This window comes from Vipera ursinii (assembly GCF_947247035.1).
Source record: "Vipera ursinii genome assembly, chromosome: 1".
In the NCBI taxonomy this organism is placed as follows: Eukaryota; Metazoa; Chordata; class Lepidosauria; order Squamata; family Viperidae; genus Vipera; species Vipera ursinii.
The window spans coordinates 979233-999879 of NC_139512.1; the positions used below are offsets into that span (position 1 = coordinate 979233).

The 20647-nt window shown below is 43.4% G+C and overlaps 2 protein-coding genes across 3 annotated transcripts in view; one reads left to right on the top strand and one right to left on the bottom strand.

Moving 5' to 3' along the window:
• Window positions 1–20647, top strand: part of RPL36 (ribosomal protein L36) — a 343666-nt gene that overhangs the window by 163564 nt on the left and 159455 nt on the right. The gene's annotated exons all lie outside the window — the stretch shown is intronic.
• The window catches only part of ARHGEF18 (Rho/Rac guanine nucleotide exchange factor 18), a 63977-nt gene that overhangs the window by 38216 nt on the left and 5114 nt on the right, over window positions 1–20647 (bottom strand). Inside the window, exons 1-2 of one of the 2 annotated variants that reach the window (XM_083366107.1) lie at window positions 17861–19126; window positions 7839–7906 (exon numbers count right to left, since the gene is read on the bottom strand). Coding sequence is in view for 1 of the 2 variants with exons in the window: in XM_083366106.1 (XP_083222232.1) it covers window positions 7839–7906 (68 nt within the window). In the remaining variant the exon portion in view is untranslated. Of the gene's footprint in view, window positions 1–7838; window positions 7907–17860; window positions 19127–20647 lie in introns of those variants that run through there. The other variant, XM_083366106.1, reaches the window with a different exon arrangement.

Here is a 20647-nt window from a genome sequence, read left to right on the forward strand (position 1 = left end):
TCCAGTATTTGAGGGGTTGTCACAAAGAAGAGGGGGTCAAACTATTCTTCAAAACACCAAGAGGGCAAGACAAGAAACAATGGTTGGAAACTGACCAAAGCGAGAAGCAACCTGTAATTAAGGAGAAACTTCCTGATAGTGAAGACAATTAACCAGTGGAACAGCTTGCCTTCAGAAATCGTGGGCGCTCCATCACTGGAGGTTTTTAAGAAGAGACACTAGACTAGACAGTCACTTGTCTGAAATCATATAGGTTCTCCTGTACTAGAAGACCTTCAAGGTCCCTTCCAGCTCTATTCTATTCTAAACATTAGCCTGCCATAAACATTAGTTAGCAGGATCAATGTTCAGGGAAAGAATTATCTGGAAGGACCTTAAGTTCCGCAATCACTACTTCAAGGTTTAAATGGCTGTATAGAGCAACATATTAACAAACAACTAACCCTCTCACTCCCTCCCAGTTTTAACTAAATGGAAAATGAATATTCCCCAATACAGGTAGTCCTTGATTTATGACCACAATTGAGTCCAAACTTTGTGTTGCTAGGAAAGGCAGTTGTTGAGTTTCACTCCATTTTATGCCTTTTTGCCACAAGCAAATCACTGCAGTTGTTAAGTGAAACATGTGATAGTTAAATCTGGCTTCCCCCCCCCCTTGATTTTGCTTGTCAGAAGCCAGGGAGGAAGGTGATCACATGACCACAGGACAGTGCAACCATCATAAATACATGCCGGTTGCTAAGTGCTAAGTGCTGGGTGCCGACGGTGTCTCCGTGCCGATCAACAACCAAAAGACGCCACGATGCAGCTGACCAGTGGAGATGACGGCGACTAGACCACCGAGGCCATCATCATCTTGCCTCCACCAGCTACGAACCCCCTGCCCTCCCTCGCCCCACAGGACATGATGGGCTTGGGTGCAAGCCACGGTGGCAGAGTGGCCTGTCCTACACCTGCAGCCCCATAGAGGTGAGAGCTCTATGGGGTATGCTTCACCCAGAGTGGGTCCTGGACCACCCCCAGAAGCAGAGTCACAACCCATCGTGAGAGGATGGGGAGTGGCCTGCTTCTGGGGTTCACCCAGCCAAGTGGCAGTGGTTGGATGACGGTCCAGATACCCACCTACCCGACTCGACCCTCCTTCCAATGCTCCACCCAGGGGACCGCCTTCCCAATGCTTCCCAATGCTCCCTATCCTTCTCCAATATTCAAGCATAGATCTACTTGCCCTCAGGAGTTCCCCCCTCTCCTGGGTTCGTCTTGCCTTCAATACATCGAACCTCGATGACGGGCCCGACCATTGGGCCTCTGAGAGATGGCCAGGCAGGGTCAGGGGCCTTCATCACAAGACCAACAAGAGGCCCCTGGTTAAGTTTCTAGTCAAGTTTTTTGTCGGGTTAGGGAGGGGGGCGGGAAAAGACTATGGTTGCTCGGGAAAGGCAGGCCTTCCAGCTACCATAACGCAGGCCAGGCCTACGACCATTCGCGATGGTGAAAAACGAGGACCAGTCGCCGACAAAACCCAGTGGCGAACTGACGATCAGCCTATTCCCAGGATGGTGGGGAACGGCAGAAGGTGCACAAACAGAGGGCCGTATCGTCACCGGGAGTGTCATCTCCGCTCTGTGCAAGCGGTGAGACGCTCCGACCCTCTGTACTTCCCCGGAGGACCCGGGAGCAAAGGTGTGCAGCCTCCTATGCTAAGGCTGGTCTACCTGAATGCCAGGTCCGTAGCTAACAAGGCTCACCTCGTTCGTGACCTAGTGGAGAGCGAGCACGCGGACCTGGCTTGCATCACGGAAACCTGGCTGGGCCCAGAGGGTGGTGTCCCTCTGGTTGACCTCTGCCCGCCAGGTTTCCAGGTGCTGCACCAGCCTCGGACCCATGGGAGGGGCGGGGGAGTGGCAGTTATCATCAGGGAATCCCTTAGCCCGCGAGAGACCACCGTCCCTCAGATGGTCGGGTGTGAGTCTCTCCTTCTGAGATATGGCCCGGGGGCGCAGTTGGGCCTGCTGCTGGCGTACCTACCACCTAATCGTGCAGCGGCAGCCCTGCCCGAGCTACTCGATGTCCTCTCAGGGTTGGTGGTTGAATTCCCAAAACTCATGGTCTTGGGCGACTTTAACCTACCGTCCCTGGGAGGATCGTCCGAACTGGCTCGGGAGTTCATGGCTTCCATGGCGGCCATGGACCTGTCGCAAATAATTTCTGGACCGACTCATGAGGGAGGCCACACCCCAGACTTGGTGTTCTTGTCTGGACGGTGGCGTGATGATATCGGTGGGGGTGCCACGACTGTTACGCCCCTGTCATGGACCGATCATCACCTCCTACGGCTAGACTTCCCCTTTGCCACCCCCCGTCGTGGGTGCACGGTGCCAACCAGATGGTACCGCCCTAGGCACCTAATGGACCCTGATAGGTTCCAGGCAGCGCTTGGGGACGCACATGCACTCCCTGCTCACAGCTCGGCGGATGCCTTAGTGGAAGCCTGGGAAAAGGCAGCCACGGAGGCTCTGGACCGAGTTGTACCCCTGCGGCCTCTGACCCGGCGCAGATCCCAGCGAGCCCCATGGTTCACCGCAGAGCTCCGGGAGATGAAGCGTCGGAGACGGGGCCTAGAGAGCCGTTGGAGATCCAGTCGATCCGAATCCGACCGATTGCGATTAAGAATCCTCACCAGGTCTTATCTCGCTGCGATAAGGGTGGCAAAATCCAACTACTTTTCCACCCTCATCGCGTCCGCAGATAATCGCCCGGCTGCCTTGTTCAGGGTGACTCGCTCCCTACTGAACCAAGAGGTAAGGGAGGAACCCTTTCAGGGTCGAGCCGAGGAATTCGGTCAATATCTGCTGGATAAAATTGCTCGGATTCGAACCGGCCTGGACTCCAACTGGGCTGAGTTGGAAGAACAAGACATGGAGAGTCTTGTCGACGTCATCTGGGAGGAATTTGATCCTGTGACTCCTAAGCAAGTGGACAGGATTATGAGGAGGTTGAGCTCCTCCATATGCTTACTGGACCCGTGCCCTTCCTGGCTGGCTTATGCGGCTCGAGAGGGGACACGAGGCTGGTTCCTGGCGGTCATCTCTGCTTCTCTGAGTGAGGGTCACTTCCCCACCGCCTTGAAGGAGGCGGTGGTGAGACCTCTCCTCAAGAAGCCCACCTTGGACCCATCCTCATTGAATAACTTTCGTCCAGTCTCCAATCTTCGCTTCCTTGCGAAGGTTGTTGAGAGCGTGGTGGCGCACCAACTTCGTCAGGTCCTGATATCTAGACCCGTGCCAATCGGGCTTCAGGCCGGGCTACAGCACGGAGACGGCATTGGTCGCTCTGATGAATGATCTCTGGAGAGCCCGGGACAGGGGCCATTCCTCTGTCCTAGTCTTATTAGACCTTTCGGCGGCTTTCGATACCATCGACCATGGTATCTTGCTGCGGCGCCTCAGGGGACTGGGAGTGGGAGGCACGGTTCTGTGTTGGTTCTCCTCCTTTCTCCAGGGTCGCTCGCAGTCGGTGCTGGCAGGGGGACAGAGGTCGACCCCGAGGCCTCTCGTCTGCGGAGTCCCTCAGGGGTCGGTCCTCTCGCCTCTCCTGTTCAACATCTACATGAAACCGCTGGGTGAGATCATTCGTAGCTTTGGAGTAGGGTACCATCAGTATGCTGATGACACCCAGCTTTTCATCTCAACTCCAAACAGCATCAGTGATGCCCTCGACGTGATGTCCCGCTGCCTGAAAGCGGTCCGGGAATGGATGGGGAGGAACAGGCTTCAACTGAACCCAGACAAGACTGAATGGCTGTACGTACCGGCAAGCCAGGTTACTCAGAGCATCCCATCCCTTAACATCGGGGATGAGTTACTACCCCCTGTTGATAGGGCCCGCAACCTGGGTGTCCTCCTAGACTCACAGCTCTCCCTGGAAGATCACATAGGAGCTGTGACCAGGGGGGCCTTCTCCCGGGTTCGACTGGTGCGCCAACTACGGCCTTATCTGGACCTGGATGCCTTACGTACAGTCACCCATGCCCTTGTGACCTCTCGCCTAGACTACTGTAATGCTCTCTACATGGGGCTGCCCTTGAGATCCACTCGGAAGCTTCAACTGGTGCAAAGTGCAGCGGCACGGACACTTTTGGGAGCCTCCCGATACTCCCATATCACACCTCTCCTCCGTGCGCTGCACTGGCTTCCAGTTACCTTCCGAGTGAAGTTCAAGGTGCTAACAATGACATACAAAGCCCTACATGGCATGGGTCCGGACTACCTACGGGAGCACCTTCTGCCAATGTCAACACCCCACCGCCCTGTGCGCTCCCACAGAGAGGGCCTCCTCAGGGTGCCACCGCTCAAGGAATGTCGGCTGGTGGCCCCCAGGGGGAGGGCATTCTCAGTGGGTGCGCCAGCCCTCTGGAACTGCTTACCAACTGAAATCCGGATGGCCCCCGACCTCCGCACCTTCCGGCGCGACTTAAAGACTTACCTATTCCAGCAGTCCGGCCTGGCCTGATAGCTCTAATTGGGGTCCCAGTTTGTTTTGATTATTGCTTTTCAGTACTGTTTCATTATGTTTGCCTACCTTACTCTGTACACCGCCCCGAGTCCCTCGGGAGAAGGGCGGTTTATAAAAACAAACAAATAAAAAATAAATAAATAAATAAATTTTAGTAATGTGACCAAGGGGATGCTGCTAATGGTCGTAATTGTGAAAAATGGTCATAAGTCAACTTTTTTCAGTACCACTGCAATTTCGAACAATCACTAAGCAAATAGTTATAAATCAAGGACTACTGGTACAGGGCAAGTTTTAAAAGATTTAAACAAATATTCTTGTTTTGTTTTGTGCATCAGTAGGTCAACCAATAATATTCTCCATTTTTTTCCATCAGGGACCCTAGCAGTACTGTACATCTTTGAGAAAGAACACTAATAATTTGGTAGCAAGTGATAGAAAAGGAACCTCTCTGCCTGAGTAACTTAAAAGATGCTTGTAGTTATCTACCAATACTGAGGAAGGTAAACTATTAGCCTATTTTGAACCTGCTAAGTCAAGTCATTGACTACTGTTCGCAAACATTCAACAGCAACAACTATAGCATGCTTCATTCTAACTTTAAAAATAAACAATTATGTCTTTTTACATAAATTGGAATAATCAACAGCTTGTCTTCAGAGGTTGTGTGTCTTCCATCACTGGAGATTTTAAAGAAGAGATTAGACAACTACTTGTCTAAAACGATATAGGGGCTCCTAATGAGCAGGGAATTTGGACTACAACAGGGCTTTTCAAGCAGTGGTACGGGTACCACCTGTGGTACATTGGCACCTGGCAGGTGGTACACGACCATCCTAGAAAAGTGGTAGCGGGGGAGGGGAATGAGCTGAACTGGTGGCAGCACCGCACAAGCCTGAGCGAGAGACGGCCGGAGCTGCAGGGCTGTCAGGGCTCAGCGGAAGCACCAGGATCAGCACCAAGCTCCACCTGGAGCTCGGCGCTGATCCTGTGCTTCTGAGCCCAGAAGAAGCACTGATCAGCTGGAAGGTTGCAGCATCTCCAGGGTCTTGTGATTTACATTCAGATGCTTGGCAACTGATTCATATTTATGATGGTCACAGTGTCCCAGGGTCATCTGAAGTGACCAAAACCTGCTGCAACCACCCAGCAGATGGAAGAAATAAAAACTAAACACCCCCACCCCAACCCCACTGCCAATCCTCAACAGAAATGCTCACAACAATGAAAACCTCGGACAGGAGGAAGAGCGCCGCCGGGCGGGCAGGCAGGTGTCTTGCTCGGTGGGCATTTTTTTTAGTGCCACTGTAACTTCAAACAGTCACTAAGTGAACTGTTGTAAGTTGAGGACTACCTGTACTTCATCACTTTTTTTCTTTTTTTTGGTCATCAAGTTTTTGACGCCTTGCTAAGCGACTGGTGGTACTTGGATGTTGCCATATCCTAAAAATGGTACAATGGGTGAAAAGGTTGAAAAGTCCTGGACTAGAAGACCTCAAAGGTCCCTTCCAACTCTGTTATTCTATTAATAACAGCTATACAGGTGAAACTCGAAAAATTAGAATATCGTGCAAAAGTTCATTCATTTCAGTAATGCAACTTAAAAGGGGAAACTAATATATGAGATAGACTCATTACATGCAAAACAAGATAGTTCAAGCCGTGATTTGTCATAATTGTGATGATTATGGCTTAGAGCTCATGAAAACCCCAAATCCACAATCTCAGAAAATCAGAATATTGTGAAAAGGTGCACTATTCTAGGCTCAAAGTGTCCCACTCTAATCAGCTGATTAAGCCATAACACCTTCCTGAGCCTTTAAATGGTCTCTCAGTCTGCTTCAGTAGGAATCACAATCATGGGGAAGACTGCTGACCTGACAGTTGTGCAGAAAACCATCACTGACACCCTCCATAAGGAGGGAAAGCCTCAAAAGGTAATTGCAAAAGAAGTTGGATGTTCCCCAAGTGCTGTATCAAAGCAAATTAAGAGAAAGTTATGTGGAAGGGAAAAGTGTGAAAGAAAAAGGTGCACAAGCAGCAGGGATGACCGCAGCCTGGAGAGGACTGTCAGGAAAAGGCCATTCAAAAGTGTTGGGGACTTTCACAAGGAGTGGACTGAGGCTGGAGTCAGTGCATCAAGAGCCACCACACAGAGACAGATCCTGGACATGGGCTTCAAATGTCGTATTCCTCTTGTCAAGCCGCTCCTGAACAACAAACAACGTCAGAAGCGTCTTACCTGGGCTAAAGAAAAACAGACCTGGTCTGTTGCTCAGTGGTCCAAAGTCCTCTTTTCTGATGAGAGCAACTTTTGCATCTCATTTGGAAATCAAGGACCCAGAGTCTGGAGGAAGAATGGAGAGGCACACACTGCAAGATGCTTGAAGTCCAGTGTGAAGTTTCCACAGTCTGTGTTGATTTGGGGAGCCATGTCATCTGCTGGTGTTGGTGCACTGTGCTTCATTAAGTCCAGGGTCAACGCAGCCGTCTACCAGGAGATTTTGGAGCACTTCATGCTTCCTTCCGCAGACGAGCTTTATGGGGATGCTGACTTCATTTTCCAGCAGGACTTGGCACCTGCCCACACTGCCAAAAGCACCAAAACCTGGTTCAATGACCGTGGGATTACTGTGCTTGATTGGCCAGCAAACTTGCCTGACCTGAACCCCATAGAGAATCTATGGGGCATTGCCAAGAGAAAGATGAGAGACATGAGACCGAACAATGCAGAAGAGCTGAAGGCCGCTATTGAAGTATCCTGGTCTTCCATAACACCTCAGCAGTGCCACAGTAATTGCTGCAAAGGGGGCCCAAACCAAGTACTGAGTACATAATCATGCTTATACTTTTCAGAGGTCCGATATTGTTCTATGTACACTCCTTGTTTTATTGATTGCATGTAATATTCTAATTTTCTGAGATTGTGGATTTGGGGTTTTCATGAGCTGTATGCCATAATCATCACAATTATGGCAAATCACGGCTTGAACTATCTTGCTTTGCATGTAATGAGTCTATCTCATATATTAGTTTCCCCTTTTAAGTTGCATTACTGAAATAAATGAACTTTTGCACAATATTCTAACTTTTCCAGTTTCACCTGTATAAGAACTATTTTGTAAAAGAATGAAAATAGCAGCCTTCATATTATGAAACATTTTGAAATAAATTATAGGCCTAGGCAGCTTGTTTAATTTTTACCTATATTGTGAACCTGTATTTGAGCTATAAGAAATAAAAATAAATAAGTGAATGAATGAATGTATGAATTGAATACATGAATGAATACATGTGTGTATGAGTAAAATTGCACAGTCTACCTTGGATCTGCTGCTGCTGCATTCAGGCAGAAGATTCTTGCAGTTTTTGTGAACATTTACTGCACAATCTGACGAGCAAAGAAAAATAAAATTGAGATAATTTTTTTTCATATATGCACACAGACACTTTTATATGAGGTTACCCTAAGGTTAGCAGTGTCTTTAAAAACTACAGTGACAGTCCTATAGAAACAACACCAATATGTCACATGTAAACCAATATGATGCTAAAGATTCCAAAGAATACCATGAACTGCACTTACGGATATTACAGGTTAGATTAGATTAGATAACCTTTATTGTCATTTTTCCCTATGGGCACAACAGCACATATTAAAAATGAAATTTAGTTGCTTGCTTTCAAAGTGTAAACATACATCACATTTAAAACATAAAAAATATACAACATACGCATAGACCTATATAAGTACATATAAGTAACATATAAACATTTACATTGCAAATGTGTTGCAAACCCTCAGACATCTTTTCCTATAATCCTTTTTTAGGATTGGGTAACCATGTGAAGATGGAGCTGCTTTAGAAGAGTTGCACCTGTCACATGAACACCGTGTGCCCAAATGATCTTTATTCCTTTGCACAGCCCTGTTGAAGAGTGCACCATCAAAGCTGACACCAGCCAGAGCATAGACATAGTGCAAGATCAGCAGAAGTGGAGAGACTTGGTCCATAGCATTGTCAAGAATCAGACATAACTGAATGAGTAACATCATCACTGTCATTAGAGAGTAACTAGATCTCCCTCCAACCAATTAGCCCAAACCCTTCTTCAACAAGGATACTACACTGTAAGGTGGTAAACAGAATTCTTTTAACACACATTCTTATCTATCAAAGTATTCTTCTAAGCACATGAAACTGACCTAGACTGAATTCAGACCATGGTCCTTCCAGCTTTAAATTTATTCTTACTAATTGTAGTCCCCCCCCCCAAAAAAAACAAGGAGCAATGGATGGAAACTAATCAGAGAGAGAAGCAACTAGAACTGAAGAGAAATTTCCTGACAGAACAATTAATCAGTGGAACAACCTGCCTCCAGAAGCTGTAAATGCTCCAACAATGGATGCTTTTAAGAAGACACTGACAACTATTTGTCTGAAATGGTATAGGATTTCCTGCCTGAGCAGGAGGTTCAAATAGAAGACCTCTAAGGTCCCTTCCAACTCTATTATTATTATTATTATTTATTATTATTATAAAATCTAAGGCAAATAATTTAATTGGAAATACCAGAGTCTAAAACTAGGATCTCCTCCATGTAAAGTTGATGTTTCACCGTACTCAAACCATGTCTTTTTAAACCCCTGCAAGCAGCTGGAATTATAGCAAAATTCTATCTACTAAAAAATTTGTTGTTCCAGCATGATGTCAAGCGGTCTCTCTCCCTCTCTCCCTATTTTTCATGCTGATCAAGGAACAGCAAGGAGCAGCAGCAGAAGCTGGGAGGTGGCAAGACTGAAAAAGGCCACCTGAATTAGTTTATGCACTGTCTGAACAATATTACACCCTGATAGTAACTCTGCTGTAACTGGCAATGGATACCTAGTCTCCAGGGTAGATAAGAGGACTTTTCCAGACCACAGACTGACAGATTTTTAAGTAAAGCTCAGGACCTTAAATTAGTATATCCTCTGTGTTCAAGACAGATCCATGTGGAAACAGAATGATCCAGATACATAGCCTATTAGTAACCACTGCCTTTAAACCGTCAAAGTCGGTTTTTCCTTCTCTGGTTTTGCTCAGCGTTGCCAAATGCTGGCTGAATACCACCCTCTCCTGCAACAGACGTCAAATTCAGAGGTTACAGTTTCCAAGGTAAACTGAACCAGATTACATAATTCACACAAGATATAGCCCAATAAATGGCAGCCCTTTCACACTCCAGCCACCGCACACCATGTCCTTGCAACAAACAGGCTGAACTGGCTAAGAAGAGAACAACTTAAAGACTCAGCTTTGAGTTAGCAGAACGGTTTGGGCTACAGCACAAGGAAGCAAAGATTTCTGCTAAACTCAGAGCCTCCTCTGCTTGAACCATCTGAACAGATGGAAAATGTACAGGAACTGATGAAAAACCTTATTTGTTTCTTTGCGATATCTGCTTGAAGGAAAGTTTTCCTTACCACAGAAGAGCTTAAGCAAAGAGGCACTTACAAATCTGGGAGCAATGTAAGCAAAAGCAGCTGATTACAGTCATGAAAAAAGTCTTCATTCCTCCCTACCACGAAATATAAATATGTAAAGCTGCTGCTCCACCCCTTGGTTCAATAATGACTGCAATTATTAGGTGACACCACCCCACACGGCCTGCCAGAGGGAGAGAAGTTTTATTTGCCTGGAACCGCCTCGGTGGACACCACTTTTTTTTTTACTTCCTTTAAATCTTTTCACAAAAATAGTCATTTTATTTTGTCTCTTCTCTGGCCAAGATCCAACTTTATTGTATATCACTGAAACGTGGCAAGCAGGTAGTCCTTGACTTAACAATATTTTGTTTAGCGACCGTTCAGTTAGCACAGCACTGAAAAAAGTGACTTATGACCGTTTTTCACATTTACCACCTTTGTAGCATTCTCTCGATCATGTGATCAAAATTCAGATGCTTAGCAACTGGTTCACACTTAAGACGGATGTAGTGTCCCAAGGTCATGTGATCCCCTTTGGTGATATTCTGACAAGCAAAGTCAATCGGGAAGCCAGTTTCACTTAACAACCGGGTTACTAACTTATCAACTGCAGTGATTCACAATAACTGAGGCAAGGAAGGTCGTAAAATGGGGCAAAATTCACTTAGCAAATGTCTCACTTAACAATGGAAATTTTGGGCTCAGTTTTGGTTGTAAACTGAGGACTGCCTGTATTCTCCCTTGTCATCTGCCCCTTGTTGAAACCCTTTGGGATCCCGTATCTGACCTTTCTCTTCTACCGTGGACAGCACTGAGCACTCTGACGAGGTCCTGCGTCAACAGCTGAAGCCGCAACAGAAAGACCAAACTGCCAGCTGAAGCACAGCCTCTGAAGGCCCGCCAGGCACCAAAGCCTTCAAACCTCTCCCCGAGTACGAGTCCTTGTACTTCTCTTCCCAATATCTTCACCTTCAACTCCCACTTCTGACCTAAACGGCCATTAGAATGACTTCAAAGGAGTACAGAATGAGACACCAGGAACAAAAATAACTACAGTGACCTCAGCCTGAAAGGTATTTGAAGTATCTAGGAAGTGGAAATGCCGAAAAGCAGAAACCAACCAGTCTTGCCTCAAAGCTCTGTTCTGAACTGTTTGAAATGCAAATCTGCACAGCAGCCACAGGGATTCTGAAACCAGCACTCCACCAGAGCCCCAACGTCTGTGATAATTCCCCAACTCCTACAGTGCTAAAGGCAGAGTCTTCATTATAGATGTCGAAACCGCTTGGCCAAAAAAACTCTGAAAAGACAAACAAATGCATGCCTGAAATTTGTCTAAGTTTATTCTAGTACATGACAAAAGCATCTGAAAGCCCATTGCTAGATTTTATCATTTCAGACGTGGTGTGCTGAATTGAAGACAGGTGGTCCTTAACTTATAACCATTCATTTAGTGACCATTCAAAGTTACAACGGCACCGGAAAAAGTGACCTATGATCGTTTTTCGCACTTACGACCATTGCAGTATCTGCATGGTCACATGATCAAAATTTGGATACTTGGCAACTGGCTTATATTTATGACAACTGCAGCGTCCCAGGGTCTGGTGATCATTTTGTGATTTCTGACAAGCAAAGTCAATAGAGAAGCCAGATTCATATAACCACTCTGTTACTAACTTAACCCCTCCAGTGATTCGCTTAACTGTGGCAAGAAAAATTGTAAAATGCAGCAAAACTCACTTAACAGCTGTCTTGCTTAGCAACAGAAATTTTGGGCTCAGATGTGGTCATAAATTGAGGGCTACCTGTATGCCTGTGTGGGAAGTTTCCCAGTGAGAAAATTAACTCAAGACAAAAAAACAAAAAACACAGGCTATTGGGACCAAAATCTATTTGAGAATATCTCTCTTTGTCAACAGAAGCTGGAAAAAACAAAATTAAGATCTCTAAAGGGACACGTATTTATATCTCCTAAAAAGAACCCCCATTACTATACGGCATTTTAAAAACACTTATCATAGTACATCCACCCAAGGACTAAGGAAATGAAACATGTATACAGCCACTGTTTGTTTAGCATTATGTTCAAAGGATAATTGGTTTGTTCTTCATTTAATATACCAGAATTATTAGTGAGGATTTGTTTTTGGCTCATGAAGAAACAAATTCAGATGTAACACATTTTTTTTAAAAGGATAGAAAATTCTTGCTAGCAGGATTTTTTTATTAATTTATCAGAAAATAAATATAAAGGAAAATAAAAATAGTGGAAAACTAAAGGAGGGAAAAAGGAAGGAAGTAAAAAATGAGGGGTAGAGGGGGGAAAGAAGAAAAAAGCCTTGACTTCTGACTCTTTTTGGCACAGTAGAAAATAATATTACAGCTTCTACTTTTTATTGATTTATCAGATAATCAATATAAAGGAAAATAAAAATAGTGGAAAACTAAAGGAGGGAAAAAGGAAGGAAGTAAAAATGAGGGGTAGAGGGGGAAAAAGAAGAAAAAAGCCTTGACTTCTGATTTTTCTTAGCACAGTAGAAAATAATAACATTACACCTTCTACTTTTTCCTTTTACACAGTAATATATACTAGCCATTTCTATAACAACGTATCTAATCAGCAAAATCAAAGTTTCAATTTTTTTTCATCACAAGCATAAAATCTGGAAGCAATTTCCAAAGCAATGGGCCAAAAATGAACCTGCAACAAATACTTGCCTACTTCCTCAAATTTCTTATCTTTATGTACTACGAGCTGGACTGATACACTAACACAAAACTGCTCGGTTGGAAACGTTACGAGATTGCAAGATATCACAACCTCTTTTAAATGAAGTTTAAAAATGATATATTCAACTTCTGGTGGTACATGTAGTCCGTTTTTTTAAAAAAGTGACTTATAACCAGTCCTCGCACTTACAACTGATGCAGCATCCCTACAGTCACATGGTCAAAATTTGGTTGTTGGCAACCAGCATGTATTTACTATGGTTGCAGGGTCCGCAATCAGGTGACCACCATGTACAATTTTTCCAGCTAGCTTCTGACAAGCAAAGTCAATGGGGGAAGCCAAATTCACTTAACAACTTTGTGAATCACCATGGCAAAAGAGTGCATAAAATTGGAGGTCACTCAACCACAGCCTTGCTTAAGCAATGGAAATTCTGGTCTAAATTGTGGTCATAAGTTAAGGAGTCCCCGCAGTGTACTGTTTTTTTCTTTTTTTAATCCTTGAAAGCTGCCCAGAATTATTGACAAATGGGCAGCCCTAGAAATTTAGACTCTAAATAAAAGTATAAATAGAACCAAGTCTGAAAGATCAACCTGGCTATTAGGTGCAGTCCTTTTTTTCTCAGCCACCATACACTCACCTCATCTCTAAACACAAATTATTTTGTAGAGAGAAGACAATGCAGGACAACAATTCTTTAAGAAGCTTTCAGTTTGAGAAACATCAAGCACCAGAGACATCAAACAGAAATACTTTTAGGAATCTCTTTCCTATTTCACCTGGTATGTAGTAATCCTGGTTATTTTAAGTGGGAGGACAGTGAGGTGAGACATTGATCCTTCCAATTTGACTGTTTTCATGTTTGTATAGCCTTTCTTTCTCAATCTTCTTAAAAAGCAGCCTCGGGCTCATTAGGCAAGCATAATTTTCTTGGAGAGATTTTCTACACAGGCTTTCCCTGGTATCTATCTAATTCCTGTTGTATAAACACTGGGAGGGCATGTTTATAAAGTGAGATTAACAGGCATGAAAACTTCTCTGCCTGGAAGGCCTGCTGGGGAAAAAACAGGGTGTGCCAGGGCAAATGTCTCCATTTCCAGGTGAACCAAAAGTTAAAGCTCAAAGACTGGTCTAGTTGTGGCACAGCTTCCTATGCAAAGTTTGTGGCTGAATGAGTGAGTCACAAGCAACTGGATTTCAACGTTCTGACCCCAGTGCATAACAACTCATCTATCCTATAGGATGGCTGAGAGCAGAGGGGGAAAGGTTTATTATTATTTTTTCATTATATTTATATCTGGGAGCTCCAGACAGCTTACATTAGCATCTCTTTTCACTCTAACACTTCAGCAGACCTATGATATGCTGAAAGAATGATCCAAGTCACCAAAAGTTACAACAGCTGAAGCTGGATGTGAACCCACATTTCCCCAACCCTAACCCAGCATTTTGATCACCATTCCAAATTGGCATGAAAAATTAGCTTGCTGCTGGGCACCCATCCACAGCAAACTCTAAACCTACCTTACCAAATAAGGTCCAGGGACAATTTTTTAAAAACAAATAGTCTCCCTTTACACCAAGGGTGTCAAACTGCCAGCCCGCGGGCTGGATGCTTCATGCGGAAGTCGTGTCCACCCCATTGACGACAAAACCGTCCCAATACGTTGTGTGACATCATTAGTTTGACATGTCTGCTTTACACCAACTCAATATTCCTGCTTTAACACATTATTGCCTACATATGAAAAGCTTCCCAGGATATCTTAGAAAAGCCATCCTTAAGCTGACCCAAAAAGATTCACCTTGCAAATAAACCCACAACTAATTGCAATCCACAAAATAATAAATCTGATGCCTAATGCTAAATTAGTGCTTAGTCTCTCACTTTCTCTCTAACTGATTCTTGCTCAAGGCAACTAGCCAACTGATTTAGTACATGGTAATACAGGTAATCATTTCACTGTTTCTCTTTGGTGGAACCTTGCAGCAATTTGACCTTTGTACTAAACATCTTAGCTAGCTTAGGACCTTATTTAAGTAAAGATACAATTCTACAGTTTAGTTTCAGCAGCTGATAGGCCCACAGCCATTGTGGCTTTGAAGCCCATTCAAGTAATGCCTTACCATTAAACTCAACTGAAGGAAGGAAAAGTTAAGACACACCTATAATCAGGAGATAACATACAGTAGTACTCTGGAACACAGCTCAAGATCCAAACATAGCATGGAATCACCACTATAATTTAAGCAACAAGTTCATAGTTTAAAGTAGTTAGTAATTGTAGCAGCTGAAGCACTCCTGCCAATTGGCATAGCTGGGTCTTCATATACAAGTGGTCCTTGACTTATGAAAATTGACTCAAAATTTCTCAAAATTTTCTTTTGCCCCATTTTACATCCTTTCTTGCCACAGTTAAGTAAATTATTGCAGTTGTTAAGTAAGTAACACAACTGTTAAGTGAATCTGGCTTCCCCATTGACTGCTTGTCAAAAGGTTGCAAAGGGGATCATATGATCCCAGGACACGTGCAACCGTCATAAATATTAGTCAGTTATCACACGTCTGCATTTTGATCATGTCATCTTGGGAATGCTGCAATGGTTGTAAGTGTGAAAAATGGTCAATAGGTTTTTTTCAGTGCCATTGTAACTTCAAACAGTCTCTATATGAACCATTGTAAGTCAAGGACTATTGTACTGCCATACATTCCTCCTCTCCCCAGCCATTTTTCCACCCTCCACCTAAAGGAACTGTATCTTTAAGAATCTGATGTACATCAATTGATCTCAAGACTTCCAAATGATATATGAGTGCCATCTTATTCTTATGGCAGAATGCTCAGGAAACAGCTGTTAAACTTGCTGTATATGTTTAAGTTCTAAGAGTTTCTACTCTTTCCCCCCAAATGAGGGGAAAAGGGAGGCAAACAGAAAGTATCTTTTTTGCACTTCTGCCAGTGGAACTCAAACTTAGAACTTGCAGCAGGAAAGCTTTTCCCTCCCTGTCCCAAAAGTGCTTTTCCAAAAGGCAACTGGACTTCCTTGGTTTCTTTCCCTTGAAAACATTTTGCTTCTCATCCAAGAAACCTCTTCAGTTCAGCTTCCTAGATGAGAAGTGAAATGTTTTCAAGGAAAAAAAACCCCAAGAAAATCCAGTTGTCTTTTGGAAAAGCACCTTTGGGACCACCATGACCTGGATGATTGAGAATCACCATAGACATCTTTCCCTCCCTTAATAGAACCCAAGAGAAGTACAAACAAGCCATCTGCTCAAGGGATGATAAGAGTTTGGAGTGCTTGTGTCTGCTTTTCTCTTCTACAGTTTCCCAAATATTAGGATTACTGTAAGAAAATCAGAAAGCCTATTTTCAAAAATATCAGATGACTGGCAAATATCTTGAGGCATTCAGGTGTCACTGAATAGTGTCACTGCAAAAAAGAATGAACCTAATTGCCACTGGCTTTATGTACACATACAATAATAGTATAGCCACAGACTAAAAATTGTTGGCAGCACAACTATGAATGTTCTGGCTACGGGTGTTTGTGCACCTTTTGAAGATTTTCTCAGTGGAATCTTTTCATCTCCTCACAGGCTGAGAATTTATGCAATCTGTTCAGTTTTGCACTACTGTAAGAGCTACGTGTCCACCAACATACATCATTCCATTTAACTGTAGGATAGAATTGCTGGGCCAACCTACCAAAAGCAACACGTTTCCTTTTCAGTTTATTATTATTGTCACAATTTACATACTGCCCTTCTGCCAAAACCATCACGGCAATTATAGGAGCAATCAAAATTGAACATTTATTTAAAAAAATGTAATAAAATGTTTAGAAAACCACTACATTTAAGAAGTCATTAAAATGGTAGTCAACAAAATCTCGAAAGGGAGAACATTTAATGCTGGCCAGAAATAGCTATCAGAAACAACACTGACAAGGCAAGCTACTATAGAGCAAACCCCATTCCTTTCTAGCACAGGGTGTTACTAGCTAAGAGAGCACCACACTTCAGCCCTCTTCTATTAGTGCACCACACTTCTACTCTCTTCTATTAGTGCAGTTGCCTTTTTCTAAAATTCTACATCTATAGTGATTTCTTTTCCATTCTATTCAGTCATCTTTAGAAGGAAGGACTATTTAAACAGACTTTAAAAAATGGCTCACGCTGTGATCTTTTCACTGACAGTAATAATAGGGGGGGGGGGAGAAATATCCTGCTGGTGCTTTTGGATTGTCTTGTAAAAGGCACATACAACAACCTGTAATTTACAACTATTTTAAAACACTACTGCCCAATCCCATTTGTTGTTTAACTGGAGATGCAAGATGACTGAATGTGACAATTGTCTTAAATATAGTACATAAATCTTCCCTATGCTGAGTCAGACTGCTGAGTCCCACTGTCATTCCAATTATATTGACTCTCTGGGAAGTTACAGAGCCAACCTATTTAGTTATACAAGTCAGGTAATGAAGTTAATAGCCATAAAATGTTAGAAAGGGATCAGTATCTTCTCAGTGAGACTAAGAGGAGAAAATTTCCTTTTTTTTTAAACCCGAAGATCTCTTAAGGTATTCTGGATAGATGAAAAAGTAGTACTCCATCATTTAACAATGGCTGCCTGCAGGGAATAAATAAAGGCACCTTATATCAAATAAGACTGCTTATCCATTGGGCCAATTTCTCTCTAATACTGCAACAGGAAGGAATTCTCTTGAACCCTTTATTAATTTAAATACCAGAGTTTTTTTTAAAAAATGGAAATGCCAATCTACTTGCAGAAACTATAGCCTCTTGGTAGTCTTATTCTTCGTGGCTCAAGACATTGTTTTCAAAAAGAGGTCAAGCAACCATTATCGGGCATGCACAAACTCTTCCGAATGGCAGGCAACCTGCTTTGTTCATCTACAATACATCAAACGCATCAGTTCCTCCATTATTTTCATAAAGAAAAGTTAAAACGGAGAGCAACAGATCCACGAAGATTAAAGAACTTGAGCGGTAAAAAGGAAAGCAAAAAGCATATACATTTCCAGATATAAAGAAGTGTGAGGTTCCCAAGTTCTCCATGAGAAGCCTCCCTCCACCCAAATAGCTGAGTGGGGGTTAAGTGTGGCTAATACTGACCTCTGACGTCATCAAATGACGCCTCGTCTTCTCTCTGGACCAGCCTACCCTGTAAGACTGTTGTCCTCAAGCGGCAGATGCGAGTCCTTCTTCTACCCCCCCCCCCCCAAAGAGGCCCAACCCGGCCTCGCCTCCTCACTGAGACACTTCCTCTTTGGCCCCGCCCCCGTAAAAATCAGCCAGGCATATCGCGAGACCTGCTGAAGCCCGCGGGATTCCAATTCTCCATTCAACTCCGTAGTCTGTTCAAGCCTGGCGGTTCGAGGGGAGTGTGAGGGTGGGAAGGCTGTTGCTGGGACGGAACAACAAGAGCAGCCTTACGGGACATCTCAGGCGGCGTGAGAACGCCAAGCCCGCGACGTAAAGGTATAAAGTTACCTGCCGGCTCCGCCTCAGCCTAAAAAGATATCGCGAGATCTCAAGCGAGGCTTTCTAAAACGATGCGAGTTTGTTTTTTTTAAACTCCCCGCCCTTCTGGCTCAACTCCCAGCCCGCCCCTTCTGGCGAACTCCAAATCCAGTGTCTCTGAGATCGACCTCTCGCGGAACTTCGAGGTCCCGCGAGATATCGATTCCCTACCTGTCTCGTCTAAAAGCTGGTTGCCCTGGAAACCGCGTCTGCCTAGACTTGTGGGTTTTTTTCTCCCCTCTTGTGGCTGAGATGATAATACTTTATGTCATTTATCATAAAAATCTAAAAATTTATTTCAAGGATTTTAAATATCCACAAGTGATTAGGTTTTTTTTAAGCCTGGCACCTTTAGAAGAGGAAAGCTATTTTTCCATGATGGGTTGTTTTTTTTGCTTTTTTTTGATAGGGAAGAAAGCGAAATAAATGTACCTATGGTTTAATTTCTCTTTTCAGATCTTTTTTAGCTCTCCAAATTTCTATCACATGAGATTTTCGGGGAGCAAAGCATGACATGCAGCTTGTCCAAGAGGACGGAGAAAGGGTTTAGTGGCTTTATGGGGGTCTAATGAGAGGCTTTGCTCCAAAGCAAGGAATTGGAGGAAAATTTAAAGTAATATAAGGAGTAGTACCATAAAAAAGTAAAATGAGTAATGTGTAAAAGTATAGATGTAAAATTGTGGTTTTGGGGCTGCCTGCCCAATAAACCATTATTTATTTACTTTGCCTAACTGAAGACCATAGTATGCATGTCTAATAATTCAAGCACAGTTTCCATCAAGATAATCTTTAAAATGACTTAGTAGTTTCCGTTGCTTCATGTAATTGAGGCAATTATACTATTGTAACTGCAGTATGCTATTCTAATTCACTAAGAGTACTGCCTCATGGTTACCATATTAATTATTATTTTTATTAATCATAGTTAATGATATTGTAGTTTGATTTTCATGCAGAAAGTATTTCTCAAGATTGGATTTGCATGCAATTTTACGTGTAATTATTATCTTTTTAACTTTCTTGCTTACATTATTTGTAGCCTAAACAGAAAACAAAGCAAAGTTAAAAGGGAAATATATTATTGTACCTGACTGGAACATTATTTAAAATAAATTCAGGAAGTTTTACTAGTTATGTTTTGCCTGCAGTAGAATTGTATTTAAATAGTGATTATTTGTATCAGATAATCAACCATTCAGGATATGTTCAATGGTACCCCACAGTTAGAACTGAAGCATAGTTTATATATAGAATAGGTATTTAGGGAATAGAATGGAGCTGGAAGGGACCTTGAAGGTCTTCTAGTCCAGCCCCAGGCTCAAGCAGAACCTATACCATTGCAGACAAGTGACTGTCCAGTCTCTTCTTAAAAATCTCCAGTGATTTCTGAAGGCAAGCTGTTCCACTGGTTAATTGTCCTCACTGTTAGGAAGTTTCTCCTTAATTCCAGGGTGCTTCTCTCTTTGATCTGTTTCCAACCATTGTTTCTTGTCCTGCCTTCTGGTACTTTGAAGAATAGTTAGATGCCCTATTCTTTGTGGCAGCTCCTCAAATACTATCATGTCATGACTATTTCTTCTTTTCTTTAGACTAACCAAACCCAAGTCCTGCAGCCGATCTTCATATGTTTTAGTCTCCAGGCCTTTGATCATTTCAGTTGCTCTTCTCTGAACTTTTTCCAAGGTCTCAACAACTTTTTTGTAGTATGGTGACCAAAATTGGTTGCAGTTTTCCAGCTGTGGTCTTACGAGGGTTTTATAAAGCGATACTAATTCTTCATGTGATCTTAATTCTATGCCTCTCTTTATACAACCCAGGATTGTATTAGCTTTTTTGGCTGCTGCTGGACACTGCTGGCTCATAGTCAAGTGATCATCCACTAGGACTCCAAGGTCCCTCTCACAGTCGCTGTTTTTGAGACAGGTCTCGCCTAATTTAGTAACACCAGCTGCCTGCAATTAGTGCAGGTTCGCATCCCAACAGGCTCAAGGTTGACTCAGCCTTCCATCCTTCCGAGGTAGGTAAAATGAGGACCCAGATTGTTGGGGGCAATAAGCTGACTTTGTAATAATGCCGCTTGGGGTGTGTGTGAAAGCCCTATCAAGCAGGCATATACATAGAATGAAGGCTACTGCTAAGCTTGTAAGCCGCCCTGAGTCTTCAGAGAAGGGCGGGATATAAATGTAATAAAAATAAAAAAATAAAAAAATAAATAATTTGTACTTGTACCTTTGATTTTTTTTTCTGCCTAAATGTAAAACTTCGCTTTTCTCCACATTAAAACTCATTTTGTTGGATAGGGCCCATTGTTCAAGTTTCTCAAGATCTTTTTGGATCCTGAGCTTCTCTTTGGGGTGTTGGCTATTCCTGCCAGTTTGG